This window comes from Protopterus annectens, chromosome 7.part0 (genome assembly GCF_019279795.1).
Source record: "Protopterus annectens isolate FY-2018-M chromosome 7.part0, PAN1.0, whole genome shotgun sequence".
Taxonomy (NCBI): domain Eukaryota; kingdom Metazoa; phylum Chordata; order Ceratodontiformes; family Protopteridae; genus Protopterus; species Protopterus annectens.
The window spans coordinates 38,267,555-38,290,796 of record NC_056739.1 but is presented as its reverse complement, the minus strand read 5'-3'; the positions used below and the strand labels follow the sequence as shown (position 1 = coordinate 38,290,796).

Sequence of the window (23,242 nt, the reverse complement as noted above, 5' to 3'; positions counted from 1 at the left end):
CTCCAAACCAACCATATTTTTTATCAGGGAATGCAAACGCTTCCATTGCACTACTCATAAAATCCTAGCTTACTCCGCCAAATGCTATATTTGCATCAAGACCAACCAAAAACAGTGGTATTTTCTTACATTTTGCTTCAGTGTGGTTCATCATTGTTCTATTAATGTTGTCAGATGTTTGCTTCCTCTCCACAAAACCACATTTATTCATATCTATTAATTTTGGCATCACCTTTGCCATTCTTATAGCCATTATAGACATAAACATTTTATAATCATGGTTTAGAATCAATGACCTATATAAAGCTGAATATGATGAGACTTCACCATCTTTAGGTATTCCAGCCACCACCACTTTCTTCAAGCATGTTGGTGCTTCTCTTCCTTTTGAAATACTGTTATAACCTTGCAGACCCTTATCACTTTCTTCCCTTCTGGCTTCTAAATGTCTACAGGAATGCCATCTACTCCTGGAGACTTTCCTGGAGATTGATTATGCATCACCATCTTCATCTCATCTCCTTATATCATAAATATTTCCATTTGTACTTTTTCTTGATTTCCACATTTCTATGCTTTATACAGATTTTCATAAAATTTCCAAAATATTTCTAATACCGCTAAAGGCTCTCTGGTTATTTTCCTTGTTATAGGCTCTGTAAGCTTAACAACAACCCTTTCTACTTTCTGTTGCCCAAGCCTTTGTGCTAAAAGTTTTTATCAAAACACAGTTTCTTATCAGCAATCTTTCTAAACTCATGCATATTATTGGGGTATCCCCTTATTTTCTATTTTTCAGTCTGTAGTTGCTCCTCTTCTTGTTCTGTGGGATTCCCAATTATTCTGCAATACTTTAACATTTATCAGTCCCTCTAAATAATTATTGTTAGTTATTAGTTATATCTCTTTTTCTTTTACTTCTACCCTATTTTTAAACTCCACTTTCATTTTGTCCCAATCCTTAACTATATTTTCTGAAGAAATTTCTATCTTCCCTACTAACTCCTGAATAATTTCCACTACCCATTCCTTAAATTCCTCTCTTTCTACCAGATAGGTAGGGAAGCACTAGTGACTCATTTTTATTTCACTGTCTTGCATTTTTATTTTAGTTATTATTGTCACATGATCTGGAATAATTATGATGTATATCAAAACTTTCAATTAAATACAAACACACCTGTGAAATATGATTTCTATCTAGCCTAGCCCAGTTTTTGTATCTCGGGGAAATAATATGTAAATTCTCTCCACGTTCTTACTACTGAATTCACATCTTCCATACTACTTACTTTCATAAATTTCTTCAAAAATATTCTGTTTGTTATATTTTCACTTCTACACACCCCACATACATCCTTATTGCTGCAAATCAAATTCCAGTCCCCACCAGTAAGTAATATTCCCTGCTGAAAGCTAGTTATTTCTCACAGAATTTTCTTAAGTTCCATTGTATATGTTTTGGATAGAATATTAATATATGCCAATGTAATCTTCCTCCCTTGCCAGTAGCCCCTTACTACTACAAATCTACCATTATTATATTTTTTCCTATTTATTCACTATCGAAGTTCCTCCAGCAGTAAATGTAAGTACTTCTGTTTTCCATTGTCCCAGATATTCCACAGAATAACCATCCTGAAATCCTTTCTTTATCAAATTCAAATACTCAGTTCTTCCAAATGTGTCTTCTGTACTCTGCAGTTTTTTAATGTAGTCCACTGTTTTCTTTTTTGTATATACATGTGATACTATTCCATTTTGAAGATAATAATGAAAGTGCTGTCATTGTTGTCATTGTGATATATGATAAGAAGTTATTATTCTCACCTGTTATGGTTAATGGCTTTTTTCTATATCTAGTTTCAGCTTTTGTGTTACATGCATGCAGTAATGTTTGTCAGGTTGATCTTTTATACAGTTGTTTTTGTCATATCCATTTGAATCTGTGTCACATCTTATAAGCTATTTTGTTTCAATGAAAACCCTCAAATAATAAAAAAGCAAATAAAACTCCAGAACATCCCCAGAACCTATTAACTTAAAACAAACAGAAAAAAAACTATATACATCTTCAAATAATAAAGTTTAACCCTCCTAATAGGAACAATTTTTCCATACTGAGAGTTACACTCACAGGTTTGAATTGTCCTATAATGAAGGTTATCCATGCTAAGATGCTTGGTACCGCCTGTGCTTCTACTTACACTAAGAGATGTCTGTTTTTATCTTATCTTTGTTCCTCTTCCAGATGTACAAAACAAATTGATTGCTTTCAGAAAACATTATCTTTTATCCTCTGAAAGGAAAAATGTATTCTGTTTTTATTATCCCCTTATCAGATTGTCTCCTTAGAAACATGAGAACCAGATACACAGTTGGCTTCCACTACAAGCTTCTCATGTTGCACTGTGAACATTTATTTGTTAGAAAAAAAAACTTTTCATTGCTTTCAGTGTTCTTTTATTTACTTGTCTCACTTAAAACCTATTATTACATTAAGTCAAAAGCCTTAATCCAGTCATTCTACTATAGAAAAGCAAGAACAAGCATATCACATTTATTTATATCCTGTTCTTTTGTTCAGACTTTCTTCTTTTTTTTACATTACAGTGCCTACATTTCTTAAAACTGAACAAGAAGGAAGAAAGAAGGGAAAAGGGGCACATGTTTACTTTAGTATCCCTATCACATACAAGAATAACTGAAAAAGCTTTACTTTATAGTATGCAGGATATATTATGTTTTATAAAAATGATGTTAAAAAACAAAAAATATTTTACTTACAGTAACCTCTTTCCTTCTCCTTAATGTTCTTCCACACATTAATGACACAACTAAGACTGGGGAAGACGGGGACTCAGGTCGTAGCCTGCTATAGGCCCCCAACCATGTCCCAAGACTCTCACTCAACATTCCTAAGCACCCTGGAAACTGTTAGGATCCACCCCAACACTCTCATAATAGGTGAATTCAACTACCCCTTCATCATCTGGGAAAACTACTCAAGCACCAATACACTGGCCCAATGCTTCCTGGAATTCATCAGTTCTAGTGACCTGGACCAGCTCATTCTTACCCCCTCTAGAGGAAGCAACATCCTTGACCTGGTTATTACTAACATGGGCAATCATTGCTCTACACCAATAGTCAATTCCTCCCTGGTTAGATCTGACCACAAACTAATCACCATGGAAATCCACATCCCACCCACTCCCCCGCAAAGGTAACAACCATGAAAAACTTCTCCAAAGCTGCCTTTGGGCTCCTAAAACAGAGGTGGCTAATTTCACAGCACCCATGTCAATGGAAAATAGCTGCATGACTGCCGAATCATACACCAATGCACTGTACAAACACATACATAAATGCATGGAACTAGCCATACTCAACAGAATCAAGATGCTCTCCTCCAAAAAAATGAAGCCAATCTGGTGGTCCCCTGCCATTAATAAACTCTTAAACAGAAGGAAGAAACCATTGCAGAAAAAGGTGAAGTCCCAAGACTGGAAAAAACTCCCTTATTACCCTTAACAAAAAGTTGAGGTCCCTCATCAAAACCTCTAAAGTCAGTTATGAAGGCAGAATTGCAGCACCTACTAAAAACAACCACAAAGCCTTCTATAGTTATATCAAGAATCTCCATGGCAATACCCAGGTTTGCTCTGAGTTACTGCACAATGGTACCTCCTATACTGTGCCAACAGATATTGCCAACATACTGGCCAACAGATTCAGTGCCAACTTTACCCTCTCTCCCCCCCAAAGGACCAATCACAATACTGGTAGAATGCCAGTCACCCAGCATTACTGCAGCACAGGTTAAAGCTGCATTGTCCAAGGCCAAGAATACAGCTTCAATGGGACCTGACAATATCCCTGGATGTGTTCTACATGAACTACAACGTGAACTGACACCACATCTGTGTGCCCTGTTTAATCACAGCCTCACCTCAGGCTTTATCTCTACTGAATGGTGCACTGCTGCAGTCATCCCTCTCCATAAAGGGGGAGCAGCTACAGACCCTGGGAATTATCGCCCCATCAGCATGACAAGTCTGATATGTAAGGCTATGGAGTGCATCATCATGGGCCTAATTCACAAGGATATAGGGAATCTCCAAACTCTAGATCTAACGCAATTTGGTTTTGTGAAAGGTAGATCATGTCTGCTCAACATGGTTGACTTCTTTGAGTCAGTCACTGGAGCTGTGGATGAAGGCAAGGCAGTTCATACAGTCTACTTCGATCTGGCTAAGGCCTCTGATACCATTCCCCACTCAGGAATGATTGATAAACTCACCAAACTAGGCATCAACCCCTATATCACTAGGTGGGTTGCAAATTGGCTCACAGATAGAACCCACAGTGTGAAAGTAGCAAACTCCAAGTCAGACTGCTGACCAGTCACGAGTGGAGTTCCACAGGGATTGGTCCTGGGTCCTCTACTGTTTGGCATCTACTTCTCAGAAGTCCAGACCAACACGGAGGGACTCTGGTTGACCAAGTTCACAGACGACTGCAAGCTGGGAGCCATTATTACTTTCCCAAGTGATGTAGACATCCTACAGAAAAGCTTCATGGAGACCAATGACTGGTGTCAAAACCATGGCCTTAAGCTTAATGCCAAAAAATGCATCATCATCCCCTTTGGGAAAAACTCAGTTTCCACTAATTACCACATCAATAGGTGCCCACTGAACACTGAAGGCATTATAAGAGATCTGGGGGCACAGGTTGACAGCTACCTCTCCTTTGACCACCACATTGCCACTGTGATCAGAAAGTCCTTCTATGTGGCACATTTCATTACCAAGGGTTTTGCATCCAGGAAGAAAGAGGTCATCATCTCTCTCTGTACTCTTCCCTCATTAGGCCAATCATCGAGTATAATGCCCCATTTGGTATGTACCTCACTAGACACCTGCAACAGCTGAAAAGGCCACAAAAGTACCTCACAAAGAGAATCTTAGGCCTTAAACCCATGTCCTATAGGGACAGACTCAAAAACCTTTAGCTATTCTCTGTCTCTTATCGTCTACTAAGAGGTGATCTCTGCTTGACTTACAAAGCCAAGTCTGACCCAGCTCTGTTAGAAATGCTACATCTAAAGAAATCCCAGTCACTCCACATCACACACTCCAGAGACCTGAACCTCATTACCACAATCAACAGAACATGCTGGAGGGACAAGTTCATAACCCAGAGACTGCCCATGCTCTGGAATAGACTTCCCATATATGTCAAGCAGAGCACCTCACTGGCCCTCTTCAAGAGAAATCTTGATGAACGGATAGGAAATAGAATGTTCACCCCGGAGATCACTCCAGTGTCTCTACTTGATAGAGGCACTGGGAACTAATGTCTGGTGGCACAATGCCATGAACCTATGAACCTATAAAGTAGGGCATAGGCTTTGAAGTCCCCTACAAGTTTAACAATGTCAAAAAAGTCTAATATTTCCAGGTTTTCTTGCTCTGTCATGTTTCACAAATGTGATTTGTTGTATTGTAATCCCACATTTATTCAATCAGTTCCTGAGTTGCTGATTTCCTTTCTGTTGATCTCTAGCTCCCAAATCCAGTCTCTAGTTCATTTCTGACATACTCTTGGTTCTTTTAGTCAACTCCTGTGGTTTTCTCTATCTCTTAAGCATTTTTCTTTCAAACATTGAAAAAGGTTTTAATGGCATAGTCTCTCCAAAAGCTTTATTACCAGAAGAAAAAGAAGCAGAATCCCCTTCTGTTTGATAGCACACTTTTTTGTTCTACAAACTTTTGTATTTCTCCCTCAATCTATTCTGCATTAAAAATGACTTTGGCTCTCCAGGAAAAATTATTCTTAAGAAAGCTGGATACAGCAACTTGAATCTCACACCTGCTTCTCAGCATTCCCTGATTGCGGGAATAAATTTACTCCCCTTCTCCCTGGTATTTAGTGAGTAATCATTCTCCACAAACACTCTGCTTTCTCCCACTTTTAGTACTGTGTCCTTCTGCCACAGTTTTGTCAGAATCAACTTCTTCTGCTGGTAAGTTTGCATCTTTACTAATACACGTTTTAGCTGCTTTCTCATGGCAAGGTTTGGAGCATGCACATTATTTGCCCTTTCAATTAACAAATTCTGCTGTGGAATACCAGCCCAGTAGCAATTTTAAGGTTTTCCCTATGTGCTCAGTCCTCTGATTCTACAATTTGTAAAACATCTCTTCTTGGGCAGCCTTTTCTTCATTTCAGCCTCTGAAATTTACAGTTTTATCATTTCATCTGAATATCTGTTTAAAGATTATTTCACTTTTTCCAGTCTTTTGTTATTTGAGTTGATATACTCTTTCAGTGTTTCATTTGTTTTAATCAGCTCTGAGCACATTTGATTTATTTTTTCATCTAGATTATTGGAAGTTATGTCTTGAACCAAAACTGGAGCTTGAACTGCTTTTTGCTGAACAACTGCAGGAGTCTTCCCAACAAGTGTTTTCTCCTCACCTTTTGTGAATAATTTTTTTCAAGTTCTCTAAATTTCTTCTTTGCTGGCATCAGGCAGTGTATTTAGTAGTCCATAGCTAAACTTTACTCAAAAAGACGAATTCGTAGGTTCATAGGAGGTTACTAGGCTAACTGCCCTAGGGCTTTTATAAGCCTAGACATATTTATCCCAAGATGTCCCACTCAGAGTAATTAATACCAACTCCTCTTTCCATGAGGGACATGGGTGCCACCCCAGGAATAAATTTACTGTGACCCATACAATGATGTAGGTTGCATTTGAAGAGGGTCAGGGAGGAGCTCTGCTTCAAGTGAATCAGAAGCTTGTTCCAGAGAAGTGGCAGTCTCTGGGAGATTTTTCTATCTCTCCATCAAGATCTGCTCATGTCCTAGGCTAGGTTAAGATCCCTGGAGTGAGTGACCCTCATGCAGTTAGATTTGTGGACATGTAGCATTCCCATCAGGGCAGGATCAGAGACTGCCCAGGAGCCAGGCAAAGGTCACCCCTTAACTTGCCTGTAGGAGGCAGAATGCAGTGACAGGGCTTTCAGTCTTTCTGCTTAGGACTTGTATTGTGTGCCATTTATTTTCTTGGTAAGAAACCTCTGTGGTCTCTAGCTCTTGCAGGTGTCTGATAATGTACATGCAAAAGAGAGCATTGTACTCAGTTACTGGCCTGATGAGGGACAAGTATAAAGCAACTATAACATTCTTTGATCTGTGAGATGCCTTTACTAATAAGATGTGCCACATAGAAGGATTTCCTTACAACTGAGGATACTTGGTGGTCAGAGTTCAGATTGGTGTCAACCTGAGTACCCAGATCACGCACCACAGCATCTACATTTAGGGGGTACCATCTATGGTGTAATTAGTGGGAATGTCAGCTTTCCAAAATGGATTAACAATGCATTTTATTTTTGCATTTAGCTTCAAACAGTGGTTTTGGCACAAGTCATTTGTCTGCGTAACCTTTCTGCAGTATATTAACATCGATGGGGGACTCAATGATAGCACCCAAGTGGCAATAATCAGTGAACTTGATCAGCCACAAGCTGTCCACATTTGTCTGGACTTCTGAGAAATAAATTGCAAACAGTAAGAGGCCCAACACAGAACCCAGTGGTATGCCACTGGTGACTAGTCATCTGCTATAGGTATAGTCACTACTTTGACAGTATATGTCCTGTCAGTGAACCAGGTGGCTACCCATCTAGTGATATAAGGGTTAATCCCGAAGTTGGAGAGTTTCTCTATAATATCTGAGTGGGGGATTGTGTCAGATGACTTGGCCAGGTCTAGATAGGTGGTATGTACTGCCTTTCCCTCATCCAGGGCCATGATGACTCTCTCGAACAAGTAAACCAGGTTTAACAAGTAATATTTACCCTTGATGAATCCAAACTAGGTTGGATCCAGATTTTGGAGATTGCTTATGTCCTGGTTGATGAGGTCCATAATGATTCTCTCCATGGCCTTGCAGATGAGGCTAGTCAGGTGTATGGATCTATTATTTCCAGGGTTGGTTGATGGTCCCCCTTTATGCAAGGGGATTATTGTTGCTGTCCTCCATTCCGTCAGAACATAGACAGTGTGCAGGCTGTGGTTAAACAGGGTACCAAGTGGGTCAGCTAGGTCATGTTGTAAGTGGTTTAGAAGGCAACCTGGGATGTTGTCTGATCCCACTGATGCTGTGTTTTTGGCCTTGGAGAGGGCCAAGATGACCTGCTCACCTAATATTTTGGTTGGGAAAAGGAGGCAGATATATTTTGTGGAATGACTGGTGGGGACAGGGGGTGACATTTGCTCCAAATCTGTCAGGCAGCAGGTTGGCTATTACTTCCAGCTGAGTATGGGTGGTGCCATCCACAACAGTTCTGCAACAGCTGGGTATTCTCTTTTAGGTTTCAGATGTAGTTAAAGAACGCTTTGTGATTAGCCTTGGATAGGGGGACTATTTTTGTTTCATAATTAGCTTTGGAGGACTTCACAAGGTCTGTAATTTGTTTTTTTTAAGATAGAGAGGCATTTCTTCCTCTTCTAAGCCTGTTCTCAATTGTCCTTGGAAGTTAGCTTATTTCTCTTGTTATATAGTCTGTGTATACTGGGGGTCCACCAGGGTGGCTTGTGTTAGTGGCAGGACCTGGTTTTACTCTGGTCAGGTACAGCTGATTCTGTACAACTGGTTAAGTGGTTATACAGGGCCTTGGTGTATGCCTCTGCATAGGATTCCATGCTATCTGTGTTATAGGGGGCTTTGAAACTTCTTATACCATTGCTTTGTAGGGGTGATTTGTCATGGAGAAATTCTTAAGGGTTTTTGTACTTCATGGCGTATCTGGCCTTATAAAATGCTCCCATACTTACTAAACACCAAAATAATCTCTTAACCAAATTAGAAACCACCTACAACAAGATGACAAGATTTGCAGCAAATAATAGCTATGAATCCCATCACTGTATATCCCCTGAAAAGCTTAAGATGGCCTGAGCTCCCCCACATGCTTCAAATATCACAACTACAAATTGCACACAACATCTTAAATAGCCCCAACTCCTGCCCTGCCCTTACATCCATAATTACACACTACACACCCAATCATAACCTCAGATGCACACAATGAAACCTTCTGCAGGTGACCAAGCCAAACAAAAATATTGGAAAAATACTTTACAGTCATTGAATTGCATACTCATGGAAAAAACTTCCACTGTCCCTTCACTCCACTACCAAAAGTGGAGAATTCAAAAAGCAACTAAAAATTAATTTCCAACATGCATGGATCTGTACTTGTCAGGAAACTACCTCATGAATTTTTCTTCTTCTCTCAATTAACATATCTGCCTGGTATCTACCTAAACTGTCTACATATATTACTCTCTCTGCAGTCAGTATGCATGCTATTAAATGCATCGTTGTTGTACTATGTGATAATGTTACTCTGAATTTTTTTTTTTTTTTTAGGCATTGTTACATTCCTTGTAAATAACTTAATGCTAACCAAATTTCTCAAACATATTGCTACTGCATTCTGAAAATACTGTACCTTTGCCTTGTATATATTCATATTGTATATTTCTCTGTGTTTTTGTACTGTTAAGTATCTTACAACTTGAATTGTTAGGTTTTTCTTATTTTTTTAATTACTTTCCTGGAGCTTTTCTCCTCTGGTTTTCTCTGAAAAAGGACTCTCTGGGCCCAGTTGGACTAACTCGGTTAACAAATGTAAAAATAAATAAATAAATAAAAATTATGGTCTGATCTTACCAAGGAGGACATCACATGGTGGGAGGAGTGCAGTGCTCCTCCATATTAGTGAGTAGAATGTCCAGGACAAGCCCCTTGTGGGAGTACTGACTAGTTGTTACAGAGCATTTGCACTGACAAAGTCCAAGAACCTCTGAGCCAGCATATTTGTGGTTGTGTATGTTTGTCATTCTATGAAAGAATAGTTAAAATCACCCTTGATCAACGTGTTTGGATTTATGGCAAGTGACTCCAGTAAGTCCATGTATGTGATATGCTTGTCCTGGTTCATGGTGGGGGACCTATAGCTATCCATGTTGTGGTAGGGGGCTTTGCCCAAAGTTAATTGGACATGGAGAAGTTCAAGGTGGTTGTACTGTCTGACCAGTCTCAAGGTGTACTTGTCCTTAATGAAGATGAATACACCTCCACCTTTAGTTCTTTCACAATCAGTATGTGGTCTGAACATGTGAAAGCATTGTAGCCCTGCATGGCCAGGCTGCTTTCCTTGACTTTGAACCATGTCTCTGTGATTGCACAGATGTCAGCATTTTCTAAGCTGAGAAGAGCTTCCAGGGTGTGCAGTTTCTTGTTTAGACTTCTAGCATTAGGCAGCAAAACTTTGAGTTTTGTCTAGTGTGGACTTTGTTACGCTGGGAGTTTTTTTTTTTGTTTTTCATTGCCTATAAAAGGCACAATAGGGGTGGCTGGTGCCTTTGCCAGTATCCGAAAACCTAGAGGAGACAGGTGCAGACCATCTCTGGCAAAGCAGCATGGCCTGTTGACGATGTCATTCTTGGCTGACAGGTACTGGATCCTCTTGGACTGACATCAGAAGCTGAGATAATTGTTAAAGTCAATCATTTTCTGTTTGTATTGTGGCATCATCCTTGGAGAAGGTAGACTGCTGCTTAAGGCTAGGCTCATACCTGCCTGCGACACATAATCTGAAAGCTCAGTCATGCCCTCTTCATATAGTCCAGGAAGGTACATCTCAAGTCATTCGCACCCACTTGGACTGTGATGGAATCATACTTGTACCTGTGGGTGAGTGACTTGAGTGCTTGGGTGACTTGATGCATCCTTGCACCTGATAGGCAGCTAGCCATAACCCACTCTTTATCCAGCCTGGTGAGGGGAACATCAGTGTGTCTTACTATGGAATCTCCTATGACTAATACATTAGGTTTTGCTATGTCACGTCTTATGGGCTTGTTTGTTGAGACACTGGTGTGTGTGTGTGTGTGTGTGTGTGTGTGTGTGTGTGTGTGTGTGTGTGTGTGCTGACAACCTGTTGGTATTTAATTTGTCTGTATGAGAGAGCATTGCCTCCAATTTAATAGTGTGACTACATTACTCACATACAGTATTTGTTTCAGGAGTAAGTGGTTGCCAGTATACATCAGATAATTGCTTCATTGCCTCAGGATGCCCATGTCCATCAGGCTGGCCAGAGAGATGGTTGGAAACTGCCCATCCATGATAGCAGGATGTTACTGTAGGTTTTATTAGGGAAAGGAAGAGGAATGGGTTAATTTGACTACACTGTGTTGGTAGCTCAAAGACTTTAAGAGGGACCTATACTTGTGTAGGCTAATGTAGAGCAATAAGCAATGCTGCTCAGTGCACAACTGAATTACTCCTGGAGCAGCAGAGAAGGGATAGTTGTTTAGGGAAAAAAATAATCTTCAAGGCATTTGCATCTGTGCAAGGCACTGCCAGCTGCCTGTGTGTGAAGAGCAGCACCACTTATACATGTGGCTTAAAAACAAACAAAGTGGAACAAGTTTTAATCAAACTACAAATCAGGAAAGCACACGATAAGCTTTCTACCAGCAATCCCCAGCTCAGATATGCTAGTTCAGTACACTTCTGCCATAGGAGTGTAGTAAAGAACCTTCTTAATGTAGAATAGCTGGTTTGGATCCCAAATGTAACAAGACCACGCAAACTGCCTACAACAGCTCTAAATGTTGGAAGAGTATGGGAAAAGGGAGTTATGTTGTTTATTTTATGGAAGATACCAACTACACAAGCTTTTTTTCTGGGCTGTATCTAATCTAATAATGTTGTAGCCTGGCAGGGCAATTTCTTTATTTTTTGTTTTCTGTTGCAAGTAAGATGTCTGGAATGCAATGCTAGTCGTGCATGCACTTCAGCGAGTTTGCGAATGCTAGTCGTGCATGCACTTCAGCGAGTTTGCAAGTGCTAGTCGTGCATGCACTTCAGCAAGTTTGCGAGTGCTAGTCGTGCATGCACTTCAGCGAGTTTGTGAGTGCTAGTCCTCTATGCACTTCAGTGAGTTTGAGATGGAAACACTCAGGATGTTTTTTTTTTAAGTGGAAGAACAGCTCTGTCACACTCTGGGTCACAGGTGGATTCCAGTCTTGACTCAAACCTTCTGGATTACCTCTGTTTCGACTTACAAAAAAGTCTGATGAGATTTTGAAGAATATTGGTAACTTGGAAGTGCTTTGTTGTACACCTTTCCATCCTCAAACTTGTAATTTAGGTTTCAGGTTCCACACAAGCATAATGAGGTGAAAGTGGGACAGTACAGCTGCTGCAGTCTGTTACCATAAATGGATTTTAAGGACTTGTATCGTCCAGTTATACTTATGCTTCAGACCGACAAAAGTGGACAAGCTCACCCTGGCATTTGAAAGCACTGTTGTTAGCTAGCACGATTTGCATATATAATAATGTCTAGAATGTATTTGTGGTACAGAAAAATTAGAGAAAAGATGGTCACCTCATAGGTTGTGGACATGTTTCATTCATGGAGTCACTGACTTAGTTGGGACCACAATGAGCACCCCTGTTGTGAATCAGCTGCTGGGAGTGCTGTGGTTCCTGACACGAAGCATTAATACCTTGGCATACAGGCTGAAACTGTGCCACATGAGATTGTACTGTAATCTTGCTGCTTGTTAGTTCTTGTATGTAACCACACTGAATTATTGCTGGGGTTTGAAGAAACCGCAACATATTATAATAATGTTGTATTGTCTTGTAGGAAATCTTCGTTATGCCTAAAATTTGCCATCCTTTCACATGGCCAAGAAGTAAAGGATTATGAAGCATGCACTGCTGTCCACTTTCAGATTGTTTTCATAATGCTTATGTTACTATTTGCTCCTTACATTACAGGAACTCAAAATCAGTTTGTGCCCAGTGTGGAAGCCAAGGTGCCTAAGTAGCCATCTTGTATGTGCACCTTGTAAGACCTAGCTGATGTTCACATTTAATGATTGCTATCCAAAATTGCACTGCAGGTTCCACATCTCCATTTTCCTTATGTAGCTTCCAGATATTATTATTATTATTATTATTATTATTATACTTATTATTATTATTATTATTATTATTATTATTACTATTATTATTATTATTATTATTATTATTATTATTATTATTATTATTATTATTATTATATTATTATTATTACTATTATTATTATTATTATTATTATTATTATTATTACTATTATTATTATATTATTATTATTATTATTACTATTATTATTATATTATTATTATTACTATTATTATTATTATTATTATTACTATTATTATTATTATTATTCTATCATTATTATTATTATTATTATTATTTATTAGCTAGACCAATGTCTTAACTTTCAACTCTACATTCAAAACAAGCAAAAAGATCAGCACAGTGCTGTTCTGGGCAAACAAGCTATGACCTGTTCTCCCCAAATCAGCCAAAGCTTCCTTAGGCAAAGGAATGCTCTTATCTCAACTCAGATATGGACTATCCATCACAGCTGCAGCCTCAAAGAAAGATGCCACAATCTGCAGCCATCTGCCATACAGTTTGCATGTTCATTATCAATGCTCCCATTAATGAACAACAATGCCTAACTCACGCCAAAGCTAAATGTCTCCCAGTACATTTTTCAGTCAACTTCCTACTAGGACCACAAATTAACAAAGCCCTTTATCATGAGACATCTTTCACTCTCATTCATACATCTTTCATGACAAAGTATTTCCATTCCTAGCACACCTAAACTATGGGACTACATTCCACTCTCAGAGATGTCTGAGTATACCTGGACTTCAAACAACAGGTCAGGGACCCTGAGTTATTCATGTTTTATCCTTCCTTATCTCATCTTGTCACCCCTCACTTACTGCCCCATATGCATGCTATCTTAGTCATTGTGGCTACATCTTATCCAAAAAGCTGTGCTAAGCATAAGTCCATTTTTCCACCCGTGCTTTTACTTTGTAAACTGTTTCCTGAACTAATTGTTGTAGCATATTTTTGCATCTGTAAATGTGTATGTTTTTAGCATATCCTTATAACTGTAAATATGTTTTGTTCATTTCTTATGTGATCCTGTTCACCTGGGCTGCGGCTGTAAAAGGTCCATTCAGATCCATGCACCACTAAGGAAAATAAATATAAATAAATAAATAAAAATAAATGAGTGAAAGATGCACTTAAAGAAATAGTATTCCATTTTGGTCTACTTCCCTGCTTACCTCAGTGTGTGCTTACACAAGTACCAGGTTAATCATTATCTTTGTATGCACTCCTTAGGGTTACTTACTACCTTTCATTACAAATCAGGTTCAATTGCAAATGTTCCACATTCGTAAATGATAGAAACGATGTAGGCCTGGGTCAGGTTTATAAGAAAACATGCCAAGTACAGCAAATCAGCAAAAAGCAAACAACGTAAAGAAACTCTGATTTATATTCCCATTCCTACTGTGTTACTCCTCATCCCTGATTATCCCTTTCATTCTCTACAACCCCACCCCCAGCATCCTAGACTACAAAGAGAGGAAGATATAACCACACCCCCAGCATCCTAGGCTACAAGGAGAGGAAGATATAACCCCACCCCCAGCATCCTAGGCTACAAGGAGAGGAAGATATAACCCCACCCCCAGCATCCTAGACTACAAGGAGAGGAAGATATAACCACACCCCCAGCATCCTAGGCTACTAGGAGAGAAAGATATAACCACACCCCCAGCATCCTAGACTACAAGAGAGGAAGATATAACCCCACCCCCAGCATCCTAGACTACAAGAGAGGAAGATATAACCACACCCCCAGCATCCTAGACTACAAGGAGAGGAAGATATAACCACACCCCCAGCATCCTAGGCTACAAGGAGAGGAAGATATAACCACACCCCCAGCATCCTAGACTACAAGGAGAGGAAGATATAACCACACCCCCAGCATCCTAGACTACAAGGAGAGGAAGATATAACCCCAACCCCAGCATCCTAGACTACAAGGAGAGGAAGATATAACCCCACCCCAGCATCCTACACTACAAGGAGAGGAAGATATAACCACACCCCAGCATCCTAGACTACAAGGAGAGGAAGATATAACCACACCCCAGCATCCTAGACTACAAGAGAGGAAGATATAACCCCACCCCAGCATCCTAGACTACAAGGAGAGGAAGATATAACCACACGCCCAGCATCCTAGACTACAAGGAGAGGAAGATATAACCACACCCCAGCATCCTAGACTACAAGGAGAGGAAGATATAACCCACCCCCAGCATCCTAGACTACAAGGAGAGGAAGATATAACCCCACCCCAGCATCCTAGACTACAAGGAGAGGAAGATATAACCACACCCCCAGCATCCTAGACTACAAGGAGAGGAAGATATAACCACACCCCCAGCATCCTAGACTACAAGGAGAGGAAGATATAACCCCACCCCCAGCATCCTAGACTACAAGGAGAGGAAGATATAACCACACCCCAGCATCCTAGACTACAAGGAGAGGAAGATATAACCCCACCCCCAGCATCCTAGACTACAAGAGAGGAAGATATAACCCCACCCCCAGCATCCTAGACTACAAGAGAGGAAGATATAACCCCAGCCCCAGCATCCTAGGCTACAAGAGAGGAAGATATAACCCCACCCCCAGCATCATAGGCTACAAGGACAGGAAGATATAACCACACCCCCAGCATCCTAGACTACAAGGAGAGGAAGATATAACCACACCCCCAGCATCATAGACTACAAGGAGAGGAAGATATAACCCCACCCCCAGCATCCTAGACTACAAGGAGAGGAAGATATAACCCCACCCCCAGCATCCTAGGCTACTAGGAGAGGAAGATATAACCACACCCCCAGCATCCTAGACTACAAGAGAGGAAGATATAACCACACCCCCAGCATCCTAGGCTACAAGGAGAGGAAGATATAACCACACCCCCAGCATCCTAGACTACAAGGAGAGGAAGATATAACCCCACCCCCAGCATCCTAGACTACAAGAGAGGAAGATATAACCCCACCCCCAGCATCCTAGGCTACTAGAAGAGGAAGATATAACCCCACCCCCAGCATCCTAGGCTACAAGGACAGGAAGATATAATCACACCCCCAGCATCCTAGACTACAAGGAGAGGAAGATATAACCCCACCCCCAGCATCCTATGCTACAAGGAGAGGAAGATATAATCACACCCCCAGCATCCTAGACTACAAGAGAGCAAGATATAACCACACCCCCAGCATCCTAGGCTACAAGGAGAGGAAGATATAACCACACCCCCAGCATCCTAGGCTACAAGGAGAGGAAGATATAACCACACCCCCAGCATCCTAGACTACAAGAGAGGAAGATATAACCCCACCCCCAGCATCCTAGACTACAAGGAGAGGAAGATATAACCACACCCCCAGCATCCTAGACTACAAGGAGAGGAAGATATAACCCCACCCCAGCATCCTAGACTACAAGGAGAGGAAGATATAATCACACCCCCCAGCATCCTAGGCTACTAGGAGAGGAAGATATAACCCCACCCCAGCATCCTAGACTACAAGGAGAGGAAGATATAACCACACCCCCAGCATCCTAGGCTACTAGAAGAGGAAGATATAACCCCACCCCCAGCATCCTAGACTACAAGGAGAGGAAGATATAACCACACCCCCAGCATCCTAGGCTACTAGAAGAGGAAGATATAACCCCACCCCAGCATCCTAGACTACAAGAGAGGAAGATATAACCCCAGCCCCAGCATCCTAGGCTACAAGAGAGGAAGATATAACCCCACCCCCAGCATCCTAGACTACAAGAGAGGAAGATATAACCCCACCCCCAGCATCATAGGCTACAAGGACAGGAAGATATAATCACACCCCCAGCATCCTAGACTACAAGAGAGGAAGATATAACCCCAGCCCCAGCATCCTAGACTACAAGGAGAGGAAGATATAACCCCACCCCCAGCATCCTAGACTACAAGGAGAGGAAGATATAATCACACCCCCAGCATCCTAGACTACTAGGAGAGGAAGACGTGAGGTAAAATCACAGCTGTCATCCCGGGAGTAGACAGGAGACGACGAGATTTTTTGAATTCTCCCAAAACTCTAGCTTCTGGTTGGCACCCACAGTCTCTGATTAGAATGCTATGGACTCCTAGCAGGCTTTGACACCCTAAGTCCTTTGTATAGGAACTCCACTGATGGTCCATACCTCAGATGGTGATTCTGTGGTTGGAATGAGCCAACTCCTTCCTCCAGGATGGACAATCTGGCTTTGAGACTTATTCCTCCTGCACTGTGGCTAATTCCTCCTGTATCTGTGCTACTTTTTGAAGATAGGTCATCCAGTGTACACTTAGGGCTGCAATCAACAACACAGAGCTGTCAAGATACGCAAACAAATCCTATACAATAACACAATATTAACATGGAGATAATTGTGGTGAATTACAACAGATGAGGGATCTTTGTTACAAAGCAATGATGGTGCATTTCATTTTTGAGTCAACATAATTAGCGTTCTATCTGAAATGTGTTTACACTTGTATATAACATAATTAGCATTCTATTTGAAATGTGTTTACACCTGTATGTAACATAATTAGCATTCTATCTGAAATGTATTTACACCTGTATGTAATAATTAGCATTCTATTTGAAATGTGTTTACACCTGTATGTAACATAATTAGCATTCTATTTGAAATGTAATAATTAGCATTCTATTTGAAATGTGTTTACACCTGTATGTAACATAATTAGCATTCTATTTGAAATGTGTTACACCTGTATGTAACATAATTAGCATTCTATTTGAAATGTGTTTACACCTGTATGTAACATACTTAGCATTCTATCTGAAATGTGTTTACACCTGTTTGTAACATAATTAGCATTCTATCTGAAATGTATTTACACCTGTATGTAACATAATTATCATTCTATTTGAAATGTGTTACACCTGTATGTAACATAATTAGCATTATATCTGAAATGTGTTTACACCTGTATGTAACATAATTAACATTCTATCTGAAATGTATTTACACCTGTATGTAACATAATTAGCATTCTATTTGAAATGTGTTTGCACTTGTATGTAACATAATTAGCATTCTATCTGAAATGTATTTACACCTGTATGTAACATAATTAGCATTCTATTTGAAATGTGTTTACACCTGTATGTAACATAATTAGCATTCTATCTGAAATGTGTTTACACCTGTATGTAACATAATTAGCATTCTATTTGAAATGTGTTTACACCTGTATGTAACATAATTAGCATTCTATATGAAATGTGCTTACACCTGTATGTAACATAATTAGCATTCTATCTGAAATGTGTTTACACCTGTATGTAACATAATTAGCATTCTATCTGAAATATGTTTACACCTGTATGTAACATAATTAGCATTCGATCTGATATGTGTTTACACCTGTATGTAACATAATTAGCATTATATTTGAAATGTGTTTACACCTGTATGTCATGCATTTTAAGAAGTCTGTCGTACCCCATTCAGTATCCAAGTTCTTAAGATACTTAACTTGTGGTTTAGAATGGCAGGTTTATGGATACAGCATTTACTTTATACTTCAGCATTCAGTGTGACTAATCTTTGCCATAACTGTTGGCATGTTGACTACAGTTCATTTCAGTGTACCTTACTGTGTTATAATGTCATAATGTATTTCACTAAAAAAATTACTGAGTGCCCTGTATTGTATTTGTGACTTAGTATGAACCGCTATTCTGTTACACAGGCTGGAGTATAAATACTCAAAACTCGTAATAAATGCCAACATGAAGGAGAGTGAGCTGCCTGCGGCAGACAGCTGTGCTATCATGGAGGGGGAAGATGCCGAAGACGACTTAATATTTTTGAGTAAAAAAACCCTGTTTGGAAAAATTAAGTCATTCACCTCAAAGGTAAGTTTATTTATTTATTCATTAACTGAAGTTTTTTGTTTTAATTCTTATTTTTGCTTTTCTGTTCTGAAAGAAAATCTTGAATAAGAAATCATTGCACAACATTGATTCCACTTTTGGGCTTAGAAACACACTATTCTCACAGATCTGCATTATTTTCTGAAGGTATCCAAATAGGTACTAACGGCATTTGTGTTTCCTCCTTGGTACCCCTGAGCTAGCCAAGAACCTTTGCTGACTGTCTTCAAATGTCTTATTTCAGGTTTTCAGCAACCTCTGACTCACGGTACAAGTGATAGCTTCTTTTTGTCCCTGCAAATGCAGTATTAAGTGTGCAATTGCTAATGTTTTAATATAAGTAGCCTTTCTGTTATTTTAGCCAACCTTTTCAGAATAAAGAAGAAAAAGAACATGGAGGCAGAAAAGCAAATCCATTTCTCAACATGCAATACACGAGTGCCTTTGTGGGAAGCCTGTCTCCGTGGCACAGTAACGTGAGTCTTGATTACTGTGCTGCAGCTGAGAAGCGATCGTCACACTCATGAGTGCATGAATGCAGTCTTTTTGTCCTTGCTACAAGCCTATTACACATTGCTAGCAACACAGAGAAGCCCTTGGTATTTCACCGTGAGTCTGGTGAATAGATGTGTGAAGATAGGTGAAGGCTGCCAGCCTAGTCAGATAGAATTTTGTAGATAATTCTGTCATTTGTAAATATTAATGTAAGCCACAAGCTTGTTCTCTTAAAATGGGAAAAAATGGTGTTAAATGTGGAACTGCAAAACTGTAACAACAGTGCACTCTGCTGTAACAAAGCTGACAAGTCAATTCTTTGATGTCAAAACTCGGAGCTGAGATGTCTAGATAAAGGCATTCTGCCTATTGTTTTGAGGCCACAGTTACTAGCTAGAATTTGCATGTATAATTTATTTTATTGTTCTGGCTTCCTGACCAGCTACAAGATCAAAAGGGCTATTAACCTCTGAGAGTCTGTTAGCCTGGGAACCAGAAATAAATGATGTCATCTGAAATGAATCAGTGGTACTGTGCTATCAACTTAAGGACCGAAAGAATGTGAGCATTTGAGCATTTGTCTTGAGAACATCCAACTCACCACTCTGCCTGTGTCTATATGTAAGTAGGATTTTAGACTGTAGTGTTTCTCTTAGATATAGCTAGGAAATAGGAAGATTAGACTAGTTTGTTTTCTGTGATGTCAGAACTTTTCTACTGTATTATTGTAAGTATTTCTCTGTGATCTCCGAATTCTTGACTAGCACTGTGTAGTAAGAAGTATTGTCTTGTGTTTTTATTATTTATTATTAAATATTTTTAAACATTTCAACTGTGGCTGTTTTGCGTAGAGATAATTTAAGCTCTAAGTCAAGAGTATTTTGCATGTATACAGTGATACTGTACCAAGTCACTCCAAATAAGTCTTGACTGTTTGGTTGCACTTAACATTTGGATAATAATGTTGCACAGTATAATTGGACACCTTTTCATAAGGGCATTTGAGTAGCTGATAAATATTAGCTGGGTAGTTTCCGTGATTTCTACCATATAGTCTGGGTAAAATGTGCACAGCTGGAGAACCTGTGCCAGCCTTCCCCAGGGGTGTCTGTGTGGTTGTATATAACTCTTATCTCAAAGTATGTGGGTGTCAGCTACTTGGGCAGGGACACAAAGCACTGGTTGGACAGAGAGGATGCTGGAGGTTTTAGCTTGCCCACTAGGCTGAGATCTGGACCCTGTAGCTGTGCCAGTGGGGAGTCTTATTGGGGACATGGGGAGAAAGGGAGAAACCAGCCCCAGATTTACTGTGATCTCTGTGTGCTCTTAAGGGAAATTGTACTTTACTGTGCATGTATTTATTATCCTTTCCCTGTATGGATGCCCCTCACTGGTGTTAGTGGTGAGGATTGAGGCTCCTTGATTGCTGGGCCAGGGCACGGGCATCAAAAGATGTCCTAGCTCCGTTTATCTAGCTAGTTAGAACTATTCTTTGCTTCATTTCAGTGACCCCAGAATTAGAATAATAATGCCCAGAACCTTGTTTCGTAACAACCTTGGGACTTAAGTGTGTCCTCGAGAGCACTGCTGGCAAATGCTTCTGCTTCCTGAGAGTGGTTATGACCCACCTTTATTTCCCCACCCCTGCAGTTGTCAGCACGTCTGAGGACTACTTCCCTCAGTGGACCCCCACCTGCCATTAGGGTGCATTTCTGATGAATGCCCTCTCACCGGATGGGCACACCTATCCATCTCTGCCAGTGCCTCAGATATCTGAGCTGTTAACTGAACTCAGGTCACCTGAGCTGTAGTTAAGGTATTATCCCTCTCTGAGAACCTGTGCATGGTACTTAATAAACAGCTGAAGGTGTTTATATGGGAGATGAAGAGGGCAGGAGATAATGGGGATAAGCTGATTCTTCCCACAGAACAAGATGAGTTAAGGCTCTGTGATTTGTAAGGATACTTTAGAGCTATGCAGTTAAGGCCCATGTACATAATTCAGAAAGAAGGTTATAAATCAACATGGAAAAGAGTGATAATGAAATATACACCCGGGCCAGTGAGTATCTTAAGGATGTCTTACGGGGACAGTACTGTCCTACATAAAGCCGGGTATTTTCTTTCTTTTTGACCTACCTTGTTTTATCCCTCCCATGTGTGAGACCCATGATGCATTGAAGGGGTGAGAGTGTAATGCAGATGTGCCACGTATCGGCCATTCTCAGCAGCAGCTCAGCTTTGTCTCTACCATTTTCCCCTGTTTGAGCATGCGTCCAATCACATTCCCAGCCTCCACCATGGATCATTACAGGAGATGCCCACAGACTCATCCTCCCCATCAGGGATGGTAACACCCATCCCTCCCTGCCACTCCGTCAGCCACCAAGCTTCTAATCAAACCTGGGTCATCTGGACTGTAGTCAGGGCTTTATGCCTGTAAGTCACTGGAACAGCTTGGAGTGAATGAAAATGTTAAAACAAAACCCTATAAGCATACTGTAGTTGCCTGTTATTTGGTTGAGAGCAGTTTTATCATGTGCTAAATGATCAAATAAAAGCAGTGAAACAACTTTTGCTGACAGTGGAGTTCTATTTTTTTCTGCACTGCTGTGCGACCTTGGAGTAGTTATATTTAAGTTTTGGAGGTCGGGGGGTGTTCTCCACACGGGAGTGCAGCAGGGCAAAAAGGCTATGTCAGAGATTCATCAAATGTTGTTTCTCTCCATTTCATTCAATACTTGATAAAAGTCATGTCAGTCAATTGACAGGTATCCGTACACTGCATGATAACAATGGAAACTTTTATTATGGTTTGTTTTATTTTTGCTAATGAATCTAAACCCATGTTACAAATTAAAATGTGATAATCTAATACAGATGTTTTAAAATTAGGCAAATTTAATAATCAGGAGATTGTGAGAGGTTTAAGGGGTAAGTCAGCAATTAAAGGATGGTGAGTCCGTCCTTTGTTAAAGGATGGTGAGTCGTTCCTTTGTTAAAGGATGGTGAGTCTGTCCTTTGTTAAATGGATGATGAGTCTGTTCTTTGTTAAAGGACAGTGAGGCTGTCCTTTGTTAAAGGATGGCTAGTCTGTCCTTTGTTAAAGGACGGTGAGTCTGTCCTTTGTTAAAGGATGGTGAGTCTGTCCTTTGCTAAAGAACGGTGAGTCTGTCCTTTGTTAAAGGATGGTGAGTCTGTCCTTTGTTAAATGGACGATGAGTCTGTCCTTTGTTAAAGGACAGTGAGCCTGTCCTTTGTTAAAGGACGGTGACTCTGTCCTTTGTTAAAGGATGGTGAGTCTGTCCTTTGTTAAAGGACTGTGAGTCTGTCCTTTGTTAAAGGATGGTGAGTCTGTCCTTTTTTAAAGGACAGTGAGTCTGTCCTTTGTCAAAGGACGGTGAGTCTGTCCTTTGTCAAAGGATGGTGAGTCTGTCGTTTGTTAAAGGATGGTGAGCCTGTCCTTTGTTAAAGGATGGTGAGCCTGTCCTTTGTTAAAGGATGGTGAGTCTGCCCTTTGTTAAAGGATGGTGAGTCTGTCCTTTGTTTCATGTTTGCTGTGGCAGGTTGGGATAGAAACTTTTCAAGAAGTATATAGAGCGTGTAATCATATAAAATGGTAAAAGAGCAATAGTGGCTACAGCGTCAAAGGTGAGGTGTGTAAGATTTCTTTATGAATGCAACGGCAGTGAATATGGATGTGTTCTGTACAGGCTTACCTAACCAGGAGACCAAGTGGATAGAGTGGGATCAT

The 23,242-nt window shown here is 40.3% G+C and overlaps 1 protein-coding gene across 1 annotated transcript in view; it reads left to right on the top strand.

The window, feature by feature from the left end:
• The window catches only part of ELAPOR1 (endosome-lysosome associated apoptosis and autophagy regulator 1), an 885,667-nt gene that overhangs the window by 807,017 nt on the left and 55,408 nt on the right, over positions 1-23,242 (top strand). Inside the window, exon 21 of the mRNA XM_044076128.1 lies at positions 18,810-18,975. Within this exon, the coding sequence (XP_043932063.1) occupies positions 18,810-18,975 (166 nt within the window). The remainder of the gene's footprint in view (positions 1-18,809; positions 18,976-23,242) is intronic.